This window comes from Plodia interpunctella, chromosome 13, assembly GCF_027563975.2.
Source record: "Plodia interpunctella isolate USDA-ARS_2022_Savannah chromosome 13, ilPloInte3.2, whole genome shotgun sequence".
In the NCBI taxonomy this organism is placed as follows: Eukaryota; Metazoa; Arthropoda; class Insecta; order Lepidoptera; family Pyralidae; genus Plodia; species Plodia interpunctella.
Window position 1 is genome coordinate 9895277 of NC_071306.1, and position 16861 is coordinate 9912137.

Consider the following 16861-nt stretch of genomic DNA (forward strand, 5'->3'; position numbering starts at 1 on the left):
CAAGAGAGTTTCCATTCCTACTTTAATCACAAGTAGCACTCCAACCGACACGAATTAAATTCCTTCCTAAACTATATTTTCCCTCAAACAAAAGAAAGCATGTCCAATAAATGACACTTGATCAAGTTAAACATGAACAGGTGGCCTTTCTTGTTGGAACAACTGTATGTATGTGTATAGGGCTTTTAGGGATCCCGTCGGGTCACTGGCCGAACGCGCCGCTGCGTCTCCTCTGTTCACAGCGCCGTTTGGATGTGTGACTATGCCGTTAAGTGGTTCCGTATCGATGAGTACGCATCAATCAAGGGGATTCACACATTTTGTAGCTATCTTCGTGGTTTACTGTTGGGAATAATTTGATTATCGCTTCGCTGACTAAGCATATGTATACTTTTATCTGAATATATTCCGAAATTGTTAACGTCTCAAGGAAAGATAAGTACCTACGTAATGTACTGCACTAATGATTCTAAAACATTTATATTTGGTGTATTGGTAATTCAGAATGAGGAGAACTATAAGCAGATTAAAAATTCCAAGGTCTGTATAAGGAAAGAAAAATTCAATAATACATATACCTAAATATTAAACAATATCTACACTAAAGACTATCAAAAATAAGTTGTTTGTTTGGTTACCAACCAGACATTGTAAATATCGTACGCCAGCGAGGCAGACAATTACCATAACAGTGTCAGTCGACGATAATATACTTGGCATTTTAACATGGATGCTAATAAGTGAGATTGGTAGACACAATCAATTCAAAATGTAATATTATTATTGCTAAAGTACGTAACTTTACTGAAAAAAAATTGAAACTTTGAAAAAATTTGGACATAAAATTTTGCCAAATTCTTTCTTATAACAAAGTAATTTATCAAGTAAAGAATTAATAATTTAATAGATCAAAGACAGTACAAATAATAATTATGTTTAAGGAGTTTATATATCAAAGCAATGGTAGCATATTAGTACACAAAACTTACAAAAATTATTGCGTATTCGCCCGTATTACCGTTACATAGAGGTGCATCCACAACAATGCGATGACCGGCAGAAAACATAATGTATGTTATGTTTTCTGCTGGTCCATCGCAATTGTCAGCGAAGTCCAAGCGAAGGTGTCACGAACACAGACGCGGAACGTCGATTAGCGGTCGAATGCAAATAGATCCGGTCGTGAATGGCGTGATTTCATCATAGATGTAAATAAATAGCTATAGCGAGACAGTGACCCTAGAAGCGACCTTTGCCGGCTACTAATGCTTACAATCCTCATGAATAAGACAGAGATACAACTTATTATAAATAAGAATGGCCGTGATAATGAAGAATTTTCTAGTACAAATTGTCACATTCTAACAGTAACCGTGATAATGAGGATAAATGTGATTATATAGAACGAGGTCGCTTTTGGTTTATAAAATTATAACGCAGAACAAGTATTGTTAACATATACATAGTCATTGAAAAATGAACAAAGCAACAAGTACTGACGCAAACATTGTTTCATGTTCGGTGAGTACCTATTTACCTAAATGAATTATGAAACAATAAACTGTGAATAAATAATTAGACGACTACAACCCGAAAATGAAGAAAATTAAGTTTATATTTGATAATATAGGATAATGTTGTCGACCTACTTGGACATAATCAAGTTAACCATGAAATTATGACGTTCAAAAATTTGCGACAACGATGTGCTAATAAAATGATAAGAGATTGAATGCGGATACAGCCAGCACAGCACACAAAAGCAAAAGACGAGAGCGACCGCGCACACAGACGCGAGACAAAAATAGCAACAGCGATAGCGCAAACACACCAACACACGCCCACACATTGTACATGAACTGTAATAAAACACATAGACATACGAACTGCGCTATGAATAAGACACAACACAAATTGAAATGAAATAGCACAAGATGTTTGCGGAGCCGAGTTCAGGAGAAACGGGGCAAACGTAAATGCTAATGGAACTCATTCCCTGTATACTATCCCAGTTCCCAACTCATCGCGAGAATTAAATGCATAATAATGTGATGGTATAAGAGCCAATCGAACGAAAAGCAAACGTTCTGAACAGAAAAGTCCGTGATAGTAGTGGAGTATCTTCAGGAAAGAGGGCAAGGTAAATCCAAAATTCCATTGTAGCGATGAAGTGAAAGCAGATTTCGAAAACCGACCTCGTGGCAATTTGCATACATTGCAATAAAAAACTAGGCTTGCGCCTGGCAGCAATATTGTGTCGGTGAAGCAAACCTTCGCGAGCTGATACCGGTTCCATCTTGTTCCAATTGAGCGTCACAGAAGACCGTGCAAATGTGGACCAACATCGGCGGACATCTCAAGAATTGCGGACTCACCTAAATTTATGACATACATGGCCTGGGAGCGTTCGAGCCTCTGCGCGTGCTCCACGGGCCGGTATAGTCCACTGGAATCCACTTTTAGGCACTGATTACAATAGAAACACAAACAGGATACACTGCGTTGAACGCAAACATCTTATGAGAACACTGGCACTGCCGCAGCGCAGTACAGCGCGAGAACGTCGGGCGTGACGCTGAACGCGACAGGTGTCGTGGATCGCGGTTGGACACTGACTGAGGCGCGCGGGCGATATCAGCGGAGGAGGAGGGCGCGGGCGCTGCTTCTTCGCCAATCTGTTCATACACTGATACAATAGTGTCTCACAATACAACACAATTACACTTCTCTCGTAAAACAGATATTACAACACCAACTGAACTAGTGCTTGGACATTTTGATAGCGGCGAACTAGTTTCTGACCATAAGAATTCACAAAACTGAATCAACGGCACCTAAATCAACCGCTCAGTTATTGAAAACAAAACCAATTGTTATTTTGATTTGACCGCCTAACTTATGTTTTCAAGTCTGCTGGACAATTCACTGATTTAAAACGTAAATCGGTAAACTGTCCAACAAACAGATTTTTGAACATAAACTCATTAAACTCTGACGCATAGGGCAGTTCGCAGTTTCGCTAAATCTACGTCAAACTTGGCACAGAACAAAGATATTATCCAAAGGATTTCTTGAAAATGCAATCTTCCAAGAACCGGGAAATTGGCATTGTACATAAAGATCTGAAATGAAGAGTTGTGAAAATTATTTAACGTTTACAATTTTCAAACACAAAATATCGAATTAAAAGCAGTTTCTTTAAGACATGAAGAGCTACTAGTATTTTAATAGGAAACAACATGAGAGACGATGATAAAACACTTAAATGCTTTAGCGCTTCTTTTAATATTTTACATGAGTTCCCAGACCAGAACAGGATAGGAGACAAAACCCAGAACAGAATAGGAGCCGACCCAAATGCAGATTTTAACACGAAACGCTAGAGAGAGTACTGAATTTAAAAATTCCTGACCATCACAATATCAGCAACTATATAGCAGATTTTTTGTAAATATGTGTTGTGTTTGAAAATAATATAACTGAAGTAAATCATTGTGAGCTACACGTTGTGACTACACCTGTGATCACGTGCCGAAGCGGACATCTCAACACGTTACAAAATACACGTAGTTGGGTCTTTGGAGGAAAAACTTGTCTGCAAACGACCAAGTCTTGAGTTATTTATATCTAAAAAGGTGTTACAATATTGTAATTATTGACCAGTTTCATAAGACACACGGAGACGATAAGACTATAAAATACAATAATAATTGATTCGAATTATTCTTAGGAGCCTTAAAAATATACAATTGGAACTTGTAGCATCATACTGGATTTTGCTTATCAACCGAACCATTACACAACTATTAGTGGTATCTAGAATACCTAACACATATTTATCAAATTTCTTTATTAAAACCAATCACAATACTTTGAAATAAGTATTTAGCTTTAAATCCTATTCTGTACTAAAAAATATACCAAGCTCAAGACATAACGGACATAATCTACAGTAGCAATTATTATTAAATGTATTTATGAAACGTCGCAAACCTAATAAAACAGTAATTCGATATATATCATCATTATAAAATAGTTTATCATGAAGTCAACGCAATGATTAACTGCATTGCAAAATATAGTTGTCAATGTAGTGAATAGATGGTCAGTAATAACCGAGACTACAATTTAGATTTTATAAGCAAACTTGTGAAAATTCTCACCTGCTGCGTATACGCATTTTATGAATAGTTCTTATATTAGCTAAAATTAATATAAAATAATGTTCTGGTTTAAAATTTGTCTGTTTCTATCTGGTTTAAAAAATGTTTTGGTAGACTTATTTTTTCTAATAAAAATATTGTTTACTTATTTATTTAGGCATACACAACAGGTTACAAACTAAAACATCAGTAATCAAAGTACCTAAATTTGCCAGACTGGAATCCCAAAACGTGCACACACAACATGACAACTGTTGTCGACATCGCCAAGCACATACACGATGGTTGTGTATTGATTTCTAAGTGTCTACAGTATTCTAGGTATCAATAGATTTTTTAGATACTTAGGGGATAATGGCAAACACTACATGACACGTACATGAGCCAAATGCGATAAAGTATGATAATTGTAAATAGGTAAGGATTACGTTGTTATCTAACTATCTAAATAAACAAAATACAAAACCAACAATAGAAAACAAATAGACACAACTAAGTTTACTAATTTAGTTTTTTTTTTAAATTTGTCTATAGCAAACCTAGAGCCTAAACGAATGAAATCGACAGATTTCAAACAACGTAACACAAATAAGATACAAATATCTCAAATATACTTCATATTCTTCGATAACATGATAAAAAAAGACTTTTTTAAAAGCCTCCACCTAGAACCAAGAACAGGCCAATAAAAATAGTTGATTACGTAACAAAATACCAAAAAGGCATTTTACGTGTCATAAAAATATTTGAATAAATAATATGCGAATGAAATATTACAGAGTAAAACCTGAAATGGGAATCATATGTACAATAGCTTTCAAGATTTAGTAGCCATTGGCTTAGCGTATTCCGTTTTGCCATCAATACGCAAACAAGAATTTAACAGATTACGTGATCGATATTACAAAAGAAGTTGATCAGATAGTTAAGAATAATCTCAAATATCACATAATGATGGTAGGTCTGTATCACTGATTCACCCGGTCATTTTTAACCGTGCGGCGCAGAGGACGTCACGCCCATGACACATCCAGCGACCTGGGCTTTGACTTGCCAAATCTTACTAATAACAGTTAATTTTGTTACAGAAACACTGGCCGGACAGATTTCTTTCCGCGAATTTTTTTTTATAAAGATTGAAACGAAATTGTGGCCAGTCTAGACGATGTGATATAATATGATTATTTTAAGTGATGACTCCTTACTGTGCGTTTTCACTTGGGTACTTTTTCCGAGACATGCGATCACACACAATCAAAGCATTATTCAGAAATTAGACCTTTTCAGGCGTTTTTCCGCATTAAATTTTAAAATTATATAATACGAGCAGGCTGTACCGGCTTCTCTCAGGTAAAACCATAATCACGTATGCACCTAAACCCTCTTCAGGAATCAAACTATATATTGGTGAAAACCGTAGAAAAATCCGTCCGGTAGTTTTTGAGCTTTCATACAAAGGTACTTTTTTGATATGGTAGGATTTCTTAAAGCTGCAAACAGCTAAATACACTATCTATATCTTCTATGCTCTTCAAATGAATCTGGATCCGACTGCGGCAGCGTATGAAAGTAGGCGTAATCTTCTTATTACGCAGTATGTAATAACGGTGCATCTTCTTCTTCATAGGACTATGAAGAAGAAGAAGAATGAAGAAACCTCAGCCAGGAGTAATACGACTTCGTATTACTTTACATGATCGTTTCACAAAATCAACCAGTATGTAGGTTTCCACAGAAGCTGGTTGTGGTTTATGAAAGCTACTATACGTGAGTCAGATTGGTATTGATACTCACGTGGCACGAGTAGGATTCGAAACTGAGACCTTACGATCCATAGACCACCACCGCTTCATAAATAGTGATCTAAATCGTCATAAAACCGCAGTTCATCCAAAACATATCACCACTCACCGAATGCATCACCGATGACAATAAAAAGTATTTTTACCTGCAACAAAGAATATTGATTAGATAATTAAATGAGACTAAAGATATAGATATTAATAAACATGATGTCACGAAGCTAAACTACGATTTCTACAATAAAAACAAAAATACGGACAACCTCGGCAATGACGGAAGAGCTGGGGAAATGGCGCCAGCACTGTCACCGTCTGAGTAAGCGCTCGTTAATATTTATTCTATTTCTATTTATCTTCAACATCTTCCTTACCAACGACACTGTGCGAATACAAGATATACTTGATGGTGTATTACTCATAACATAAATAGGACATCGTTTCTTACGAATTCAAAATCTTTTTACAAGATTTTACATTTGTAATAAAATATTCGGATAAAATCTTGCAGGCTGAATTCTTGCGTTTGCCATTGGTCAATTTTTTTGTATACAATCGATGCATTCATGATCATGTGAACCATAAGATAAGGATATGTTTCACCAGTTTGAATCACCTCATGATTAATTCTTCCAATGAAACTCTTCATCTGTTAGCTGCACGGACATCACATTTTTGTAATGCAATTAATACCATTTATGCACCAAGATCTATATACGGCAATAAAAGCTTGTGCTTTAAATCGAATACAGAATGATACATCTAACGTTAAAAGCTACCTACGACCAAGTATACTGTCGCTTCGAGACGTGAATGGAGAAAAACAGCGCGACAAACTTTAACAATGAATTACAGATAAAAGCTATCATTTAGTCTTTATCACTAGATACCAGTGTTGATAATGTTAAATGTCGTAATACGAACAGAATGAACGGCGAAGGTAAATCGATAAATGCTCTTGATAAAGTTACAACTGAAAATTCTTATCAATTTGTCACAAGTTATCTGGTGTTGCAGGCGTTGATAGGCTGTGGTGACCAAGATGGGTCGCATGCCTGTTTGAATACTGGTTAGTATAAAAAGATCGACAGTGATACTCGAACAATTTTTAATTATAGACATCGATTTGGGCCTTTCTCTAGAAATCCCTTCCATCCCGGGCCATATTGCGCCACATTTTTTGTGTGTTAGGACAACTAAAACAGAAGTGCATGGCGAATCAACAAGGTAGGCTAGGTAAGAGAAGAGAGACCCCAGATAATCATAAAAATGATGAGTAGATTTATCACAACCAGATAGATATATCCATTTGCTAAGCTATTGCCTGACAAAAAAATAATATCTCTAATTGATTAAATAAGCATCATCAACTTCAGGTAACTTATAACATCAACTCAAGTTCGGTCACGTGTCGGCGACATTTGAACCCAGATACTTCTGGTAGTGTATTGTAAAGTCCATCTCATAAACGTTTTTCAATTGCTTAGATCACGTGAGCAGCACGATCACCGTGATCAGTTCCAGACGTTTCAAAACATGATCATCCATTAATTAATGTTGATGATGATGATGATGATTTGGTATGCATATAGTTGAAAATCCCGTTCAAAAATATGCTACATTTTTCTTCAAAAATTAACCCCTAATTTAAAATATGGGTAATAATTTAGTAATAATTTCTGTTCCGCTTTTGCTGAGGTGAAGTGGCGGGTCAAAACTAGTTGTTTATAAATAGTGTTGTGTAATCGGGTGTAGGTGTCATCACAGTAACAGTTCATCAGATAAATTTAACCGATGATCGTACGCACGACTTAGTCAGTGTACTTGACAAACATAAACAATACAGTCTGACGGTGTGGCGCCTCACGTCGCAAATATTATTACGACAGTAATCCACTAATTTGACGACTGATGGCCCGGAATATGGCTGTTTTGTCGTTAAAATATACGACATTTAGTTTACCACTAGCCTTTGTGTTGGCTGATGTTGCGTCGCCAGCCATTCGGGATGGCTCTAAAATACACATCAACACTTAATAATGATTGCTTTAGGAAAGATAAAATTAACTTGTACAGCTCATAAACTAAGCCGTTGAAAAGGGGCTAAGAGATAATGAGAGGAAGAGGAATGGGCAAGGTATGGGTATGCATTGCTGCTAACACTTTATTGCAGCAATACTTTTATGTGTATATTACACAAAAATTAAAGCAATAGAAAAACAATAGAAATGTAAATATAATATAACAATAGGTGAAGTCTGTACGATACGGGATAGTTGGTCTTGATGATATATCAATTACATTTAAATTAATTCGGAATCAATATCATAAATTGAGATTCGAGAAAGAAGAAACCAAGTAGTATGGATTTGCGAACATATCAGTACATCGACCCATTGAGATTATATTTCGACAAGGTATCATATGTATTTTTGCTCAGCGTTTATCGCAGATCCCAATATAGAATCGCAAGCTGAACTTCAAGGAAAATGGCGCAGTGACCTAACTTTCGCTCTTTACTTTGTTGACATCGGTGTCAGTTTGATTGTTGTATCTAAATTAATCAAAACGTTCAATAATCTAAAATTGATATGTTGTTTAGAATTTCAATAAATACCTATATGGCAATTATGTTCGAAGACACCATTTTTCAAAATAAACTACTTTCTGCGTTCAATCTAGCAGTATTAAGTAACATTGCTTGCTGCAGTTTTGTATAAAACTTGTGGGAGCCTCCACACTAATTAACTTCGAGAACTAAGTCCACAAGTTCCTTTGATTATAACTTTTTATTCATATTTTTATGACTTCCTTCGATAAGTTTGCCATAGCAGTCAAGCGCCTATCTCTTGCTTTCAGATATGTTTGAGATGAGCGACAAATATGAAAGGTCATATTATAGGTCCAACATGCTACATTATGTTAAGGTTACATGTCCTATGCTTATTTTATTTTATCGCGGCTATAGATGACGCCGTCCTGCTCAAGGTACAGAGAACCAGTGGTCCTTTAACGAAAAGTTTCCACTGGAGCCCCAGACAAAGTCTGAAAGTTTTCACGTCGAATAGAATATATCCAATTGAATTAGCGCCATTAGTTTATACACCGATATGAATGAACAAACAACATTTTAGATTTCATGTCGAAGAGTTGAGATTGTTGAGTTGAATTAGTTTTTAAACCAATATGAATGAACAACTGTCTCTTGCGCTTGCGCATGAGTCATATTGTCACTCTGGGAAGTACTGGGAACTACCAGCCAAATGTCAATGGTCACCTCGCCCGTGCGTCAATACGGCCTAAATATATTCAGTGTTTGGACTACTTACCCGTGTCAACTATTTAGTCATTCGTGTTCACTATCTATTAGATTTGTGTTATTATGACCCTATACAAAAGTGTAAGAAAGAGAGAAAACATAACGCGGTCCTTGTCATGTTTGTGTTGGAATCATTCATGTTAATCTTAGAGGCGTTAACGCTTGCAAGTGTTCCGTCCGGATAGAGCTATTACTTGGTAACGTTTTTAAACCAGAACAAGATAGAGCCCAGATTTTTACAGAAAAAGTGTTTAGTTGTTAACCTACGAATTAAGGTGTTTGGTACGCGATCTAGCTCCAAACTCCGTGTGGTGGGATAAGGTATTAATTTAATAGTACGTGCAGGAGAAATGACTGTCAGATGACCTGGAATGAGATGGGCAGACGATACAACAAGTCTACGCTTTGAAAAAAGTGGAGAGCGTGAAGAAAAAAAAAATTACTTATCAATCTCAAATTATATTAATGGTGGGCTTTAAAAAATATTGTTTGCTATATATATTCAAAATTTTGTTGACGAATCACAGGATAGAAAAGGATGGCGTATGAAAAGAGATGCTCAACAGGGGGCGAAAGGAAGCTGAAATGTTAGACTACAAATTCACCAAAGGTAGGATAATAAATATAGACTGTTTAGAGACAATGGGATTATGGTAAATATGTTAACCAGACAACTATGAAGACAGTTGCAGTAGATGAGAATTATGAGAAATAGTCATTCAGATATTTTCATCAACGCATATGACAAGAGGTGGATGGAAAATAACAAGGACAGAAATTTATGAAAGGAGAGTAGGGAAACTTTGCCCAGCAGTGGGACGCAGTGGGACTATACATAACTTTATTTTCGATCGAATGGTGTGAATTGCTAAAACTCTAATGTCAGAAATACATTACTAAGATTTTAAAGGTAAACTTCATTTCATAAAAACAAAGAAATAATAAAATTTCATTTTTCGCATTGTTGAAAATCCTATTACAAATAATGAAAATTATTATCAAAGGGCAGCGAAATATATTTTCCTAGAACTGTCTCATAACACGGATCCTGTAATTTTCAACAACAATTTTCAACAACAAACGTACTATTTTTCTACGCCTTCTCGGATTTAAAGGTCAGAGTTCGGGTTCCTTTTCTAAAAGTCATAGTGTGGGTGTTCAGAAATTTCAGGTTACGTGTACAGTCAACAGCACGCTGTCCATAACCAATAGGACGCTATTCACATGACGTAGTTCCTTCCAGGGTCATTTTGACACGCGGTTAGCTGTAGACTCGACAGCCAACAAAGTTACTCTGCGTGGGTCTTTATGACGCCGTGATATGGACGGTTTTGCAGAGGATTTGGGAAAATTGATGTTGATGTATACAGTCAACACAACAGTTTTTAAATTTTCCTGCACGGCCCTCTGATTCTTCTAATATAGTGTGTTTAAATACTACATCATTTAATCTAACATGCGTTTACATGTCCTAGGGGAGCTTAGTGGAACACGAACGGTACACCGATTACCGTGTATCGGTGATACACGGTAATCGTACCGCCACCTAATAGATGATTATCATTATCAGCTAGTGTGTTCCTGTTGTCTCCTTTAGGTCCATAATTAGATACCTGTATTACCAGAAGTAATAGAGGCGATATTGCAATGATTGTGGGTAATTTATGCTGTTGACGCTACATAGAGGGGCACGCAACCAAGGAGTCAGGTGAAACACGCTGGCTCACGCGATCACTCCTGCCACGTCATTGACGCAGTGTGACGTCACCGAATGACTTATTAGAGAATTCTGCTTAACCATGACTGCTCTAACCTTATGGAAACACTAGAACACGCAATGATTTCTCAATACAACACTTATACGCTGGAATTATAAAGAAATTAGCGTGAAATCGCTTCGCGCGCTTGTGTTCAACCTTCACTGTAAATCACTAGTTTATTTGATGGAAACCGCATCAAAGACCAGGTTATAGAAATTGCGTTCAAAGCTTTTATATACAACATAGTCTAACATTACAGAGTTAGGAGTGGACGCGATTATGACAGGAACGAGAGACTTATGGAAAGAAAAGACACATAGCGCCGATCCTAAATGAAGGGAAATGGTGAGGTTCACGTAACGCGACGAAGAATGTGTTGGCTGCTTACAAACTTGGACCCACAAAATGCTAGTAATTCAATGATTAACGTGTCAGTGTCTCACGATACACAGTGCGTGACCCATAAATGCGATTCTGTAAAAAACTTGATGTAACTTGATATTATACTTGACATACAGTTACCATCATGTTACACCTTGTATCTAATTCTATGGCGCCACAATATCGGCAGACTTTGGGAAGGTAAATGTGATGTTAACTGTACAAAAAACTGGTCCAATTCATCACTGACTTTACTTCACAACTGCGAGATTAATGAGATTGATCGAGCTTGCAAGTTCATTTCGTGTACGTTGTCGTGAGCTTTAGTTAGTTTTAATATCAAAGATAACTATCTTTTACGATCAAATATCAAAGATAACTATCTTTTTTTAGTTACGAGAAATCATTTTATATAAAGCGTTTTGTTAAAAAGCATGTGATTGTTACTACACAAGAACATACAATATCTTTTTGTCAAAGTAAGAATCAAAACATGGATTTTCCTCTTATTTAGGAAGGCACCAGATTGTCTTGCAATTTAGAGGTCTCATTACTTCATACTTTCTCCTCTTGTTTCCAAGATCGTCATTTACAGACACTTTTGCGTGTCAGATTTATAGTAACATGCTCAAATCATGAAACTACCAGTTTAATTAGTTCTCTCATTATACTTAAAATATATTAGAAGCATGTGATAAAAAACCACTCAGTTCGCAAATTAAAATGCAAATACTCAATACAATCAGAATATTCAATGCGAACTGTCAACGATGTATTATTCAGGAGGACGCCGATACTACGCAATTATGGGAGCTCAGGACGAGTGTCCTATAACTTCTTTTATATTTTTTCAATCTCATTAATGACTTCATACAAGTGAAAGACATAGAAAAGAATATCGTAATAGTATTCGTTAAGGAAACAGAAGTAGTGAAAAGAAGTGTTATACGCAGTGATAAAAGTTTTGTTGATGCTATTGGCGCACGGAACCTTGAAAATATAAGACATTATAAACAAATAAACGCTACGGAATAAAATTATAGTTTACCTTTAGCAGCCACCGTCGGCGGATTTACTGACATTTTCACCGGATCCTGTTACTGTACACACTTTAGTGTCCTTAATACACGCTAATTACACTACACGACTAAAATAACCAACTCTGTCTTTGCAGAATATTACAATATTAGAACAGTTTTACTGGTTTTGCAACATAGCGAAAATTTATTGCACAGCAAAATGTGGGACGCACTTATTAATATCATGGATTACATCAGTGTCTTCAACAAAAACTAGGACTTCAGCAACGATCGCGAGTTTAGTCCATTTGTTCGCTATGGGATCGTCATCAACATTGGAGGTGCTGACAGGACGTGCACCCTCGACGACGTCCCAACTGCGACTGGAGCTAGTCGCCCGGCGTGGGGTGGTGGGGAGGCCAGGAAGCACAGCCTCCAACCAATAACAATTATGTAAGTAAGAGGGTTGTTGCTATTTTTAGCGTTAAGGCGCATACACGTAACCGGTTCGCTGGTTGCATGCCGTATTGTGTTATCGACTGTATAAATAGCGATCGTAAGCTGCAGTGGGAGTCGTTCTGTATTTGCAAGGATTCTATTTGTGGAACTTTAATACTGTTTCGCAAGTAACAAGTTTAATGTGCCTATTTGTAGAATAATGTTATGGGAGCCGTTTGAACTAGATCGCGGTTTGATGGCGCTTCTCGGTTTGCAAGTTGGGTAATTAACAGATGTGTCGCCAATTCTATTGAACAGTCAAGATCTACAGATTATTGTATATTAATTAAAACTGAATGCAAAGCAGTGTCTAAATCATTTATATTTAAGTATTGTATGATTTGACAGTAAAATTGCATTACTCTGCGAAGGGCTCTAAGCACTAATGAAATTTTATAAAAAAGTTTCTTGAATTGATTATAAAAAGAGTCTTCAATAAATTGTTCCAATAAAGCAACCATAATTGTTTGTACATGGCCGCCTGCCGCATAGGGTGGCGTCCCCCTCCACCCCTTCAAAGCATCCATTTCATCACAAACTAGTTCATAAATTGTTTTACATTGCTGAAGACATGCAGCACAACAGACGCATGCGAAATATGCCAAACTCACAAATGTATTTGTGGTTTATAAGGTTCTCATTATCCCGTGTAGTACAAAGAAAGCGTGAATTAACAAATAATTAGTAGGTTACATGGAATATAAATAAATTGAAGTAATTTTGAGAATTAAACTCTAGTTAATAATAATCAAAGTAACAAAAAGACAATTATATAATTACTATTTAAAATAATAAAGTCGTGAAGAAAATATAATTTTTGAAATCCCTCATAAATTTAGAGACCTTGTAAGGGAACTTGTAGGTGAACGGATACTCGATGGAGCTCTACTTATCTCATGGTATAAATGCTCATCGGTAAGAGTATAATACGATTCGTTTTGTGGGATTGCATTACAGAATCAGATACCTAAAAATTGAAACCGACAGTGTAGATTCGCACTCCAACATTTCTTAACAAAAAAATATTTATGCAACAGTTACGATTACAATTTTTACACGATATAAATTTAACGCGATCCGTTATTTTTGAAATCCAGAAACACGAAAATTGATCGCGCCTTTGTTTCTTTTGAAATCCAGAAACACGAAAAGCTTTTACAAGTATTATCAATCAAAGAACGAACCTAATAAATAATAAGATCATACATTCGTTGTATGCAAGGCGTAACTAGATACTTTTGCACTTCCTCCGTAGGTAAAGATATTGTGGGAATCGCCAACTCCAAACTTTCAATGGCAGGTCTGATTCCATATCCAAACTAGATAGAACTGTAATTGCTATTCAAGAAGTACAGTCGACTGCAATCAAGTTACCAGACATCAACGCGGAGGTAATACCGGCGAATATAATTGAACAGGTTGATGTGCTGTTGGATGTACTTAACAAATTGGCAGGGACGTTGGAAGTTCCTAACTCGATTGTTTACGATAAGGAATCTTGTGTAACTTCGATTGCGTACTTTCGAACATAATAGAAAGTAATTAACTCCCAAGATCTATAAACACGAATTGGAAGAAAGTTAATTTATTTTTAGATCTTCTCAACCTAAACAAGTACACAACATCGTCTTTGTAGTGAAGTATTTGTTAAAGGAGAGCTTGATTCCCAATTTGAAGATATTTGCTAAATTGCCAGTTATGTAAGCATTCTAATATTACTTAGTCGTTTTTAGTTTTCGTAATTATATTTTGTTTTTAATTTCAAATAGGTACTAAAGTTAGATAATGACTTAGACCAGAACACTGATGCTACGAAAATCGACAATATTTTTAAGAAAATAAGAAGTTTGATCAAGATGAGAAGACTTTGTTATAAAAATCTTGCAAGTTAAAAACCAATATTACAAGACAACAAATTAGAACAGATCGATATCTAGATCTAGGTATTAAAATAACTTTACACTTCTTTACTTGTCACTTTATACTTAGATACTAATTTCAATTTAGCCCGTTGGACCAAAGATGAGAAACAATTTTGAGGGTGTACCTGTACGTACTAAGTGAGCAGTAGAGAGGGATTGAGTCAATGACGCCATTTACGATTGTATGATTGTATTCTACATTATGATCTCTAATTGACACAACGCTATTGATTTAGAGCTCATTTGATTGATCTTGACAAATTCTCTAGTACGGGGTAGAAGTTATCTATATATCCTTTGAAATCAGGCCATCTAATCAATATATTTAATAAAACAGTAGAAAAAAAATTCCTGTACATTGAATATAATAAAAGAAAATTGGGCGATAGAGTCATAATAGTGACAGAGAAAGAATTTGAAAAAAATAAACTCTGTACAAACTGACAGACAAACGTCTGTCAGTTTAAACACGCTAATCTTCGCAACTACTGGACGGATTTGAATGAAACTTTTTTTGTTATATAGCTATTAAGCCTAGACATATTATAGGGTATAAATGATTTTGGAAACAGGAACACCTGAAGGAGAACAATGATGGTACAGCTAAACTATAGGAAATATAGAAATTACGCCTTAACAAAAGTTGTTCAGCCTGATGAGCATTTTCTGTAGAGATATAAAAATCGAAGATCTGGTACACCTGATGTAGACCAATGATGGTACAGCTAAACTATAGGAAATATAGAAATAACGACTTAACAAAAGTTGTTCAGCCTGATGAGCATTTTCTGTTGAGGTAAAAAAATCGAAGATCTGGTACACCTGATGTAGACCCATGATGGTACAGCTAAACTATAGGAAATATAGAAATAACGACTTAACAAAAGTTGTTCAGCCTGATGAGCATTTTCTGTTGAGGTAAAAAAATCGAAGATCTGGAATACCTTATGCAGGCCCAAGGTGGCACAGCTAAACTACTACGGACATATAGAAATGACGCGCTAATAAAAGTTGTTCAGTCTGATGAGCATTTTCTGTTGAGGTATAAAAAATGAAGATCTAGAACACCAGTCCAGCTAATCTACAGGAATTATATAGTTTAGTCGTATGAGCATCTTCTGTATAGGTATTGTTACGTTTTATCTGTACAGTTAAATTTCTCTAATAATTTTGACTCCTTACCAAAAATTGTTCGGCCACGCGAACGAAATCGCGGGCATCAGCTAGTAGTATGATAAAAATTAACTAAGCGATCAAATATCTAGACGTCTGTACATTTTCTTCTTTATCTATTTAGTTCAGCTTCGCTCGACAATTATAATATACTAGGGACTCTCGATCTAATTTTAGCAACATGGTAATTACTTTGCTGATACTTTATCATGCCCTCGCCGCGAGCGATGCGAAGTACCAGACTGTTTGGAGTTTTTATACAGAAAATTCACAATATTTGTAGATTCATTTTCCAACTAGCTGCGAAAGTTGTAAACAATCAGGTACAGAACACTATGAGGAGGTGGTTGTGCCCCGTTGTTTTTCAGAAATGTAATTTTAGACCAAACCTTGAACTTCGACCATTTGATATTTAAATATAGGCTGAATTTTTATTTGCGGAAATGTGGGAGAAACTGATTCTTAATCATTACCTTTCACATTTCCGATTAAAATTAAAACAATAGGTTGGATATTACGATCATTACGAGACAATAGTTGAGAAGGGATAATCCATGGATAACTTTAACCGACAATCGCATGGCCCAAGCAAAGAACGAAATCCTAAAATAGAAGGAAATATAACACAATATGGAAATATTACACATATAGATAGGGACTTTCCGAATAATGAAGTAAATTATTAACACAATGGACCGTAAGCAATGTGGGAATATTTTCTCACACAGTTCCCCCTTCTAGACTTCCTAAGAACAAACTACAGACATTTTAGGTAAGAATTTTATGTCCTAGGGACAAAAGTTCAACGACTGGGCCTCGCTTTATGA

General features: G+C 36.0%; 1 protein-coding gene across 11 annotated transcripts in view; it reads right to left on the reverse strand.

The window, feature by feature from the left end:
• Nucleotides 1–16861, reverse strand: part of HDAC4 (Histone deacetylase 4) — a 74416-nt gene that overhangs the window by 50168 nt on the left and 7387 nt on the right. For 2 of the 11 annotated variants that reach the window (XM_053754197.2, XM_053754198.2), the window contains exon 1: nucleotides 2376–2634. The exons of 6 other annotated variants lie outside the window; for them this stretch is intronic. In XM_053754197.2, the coding sequence (XP_053610172.1) occupies nucleotides 2376–2394 (19 nt within the window). In that variant the 5' untranslated portion in view covers nucleotides 2395–2634. Of the gene's footprint in view, nucleotides 1–2375; nucleotides 2636–12470; nucleotides 12821–16861 lie in introns of those variants that run through there. 3 more of the 11 variants (XM_053754202.2, XM_053754196.2, XM_053754203.2) reach the window with 3 other exon arrangements.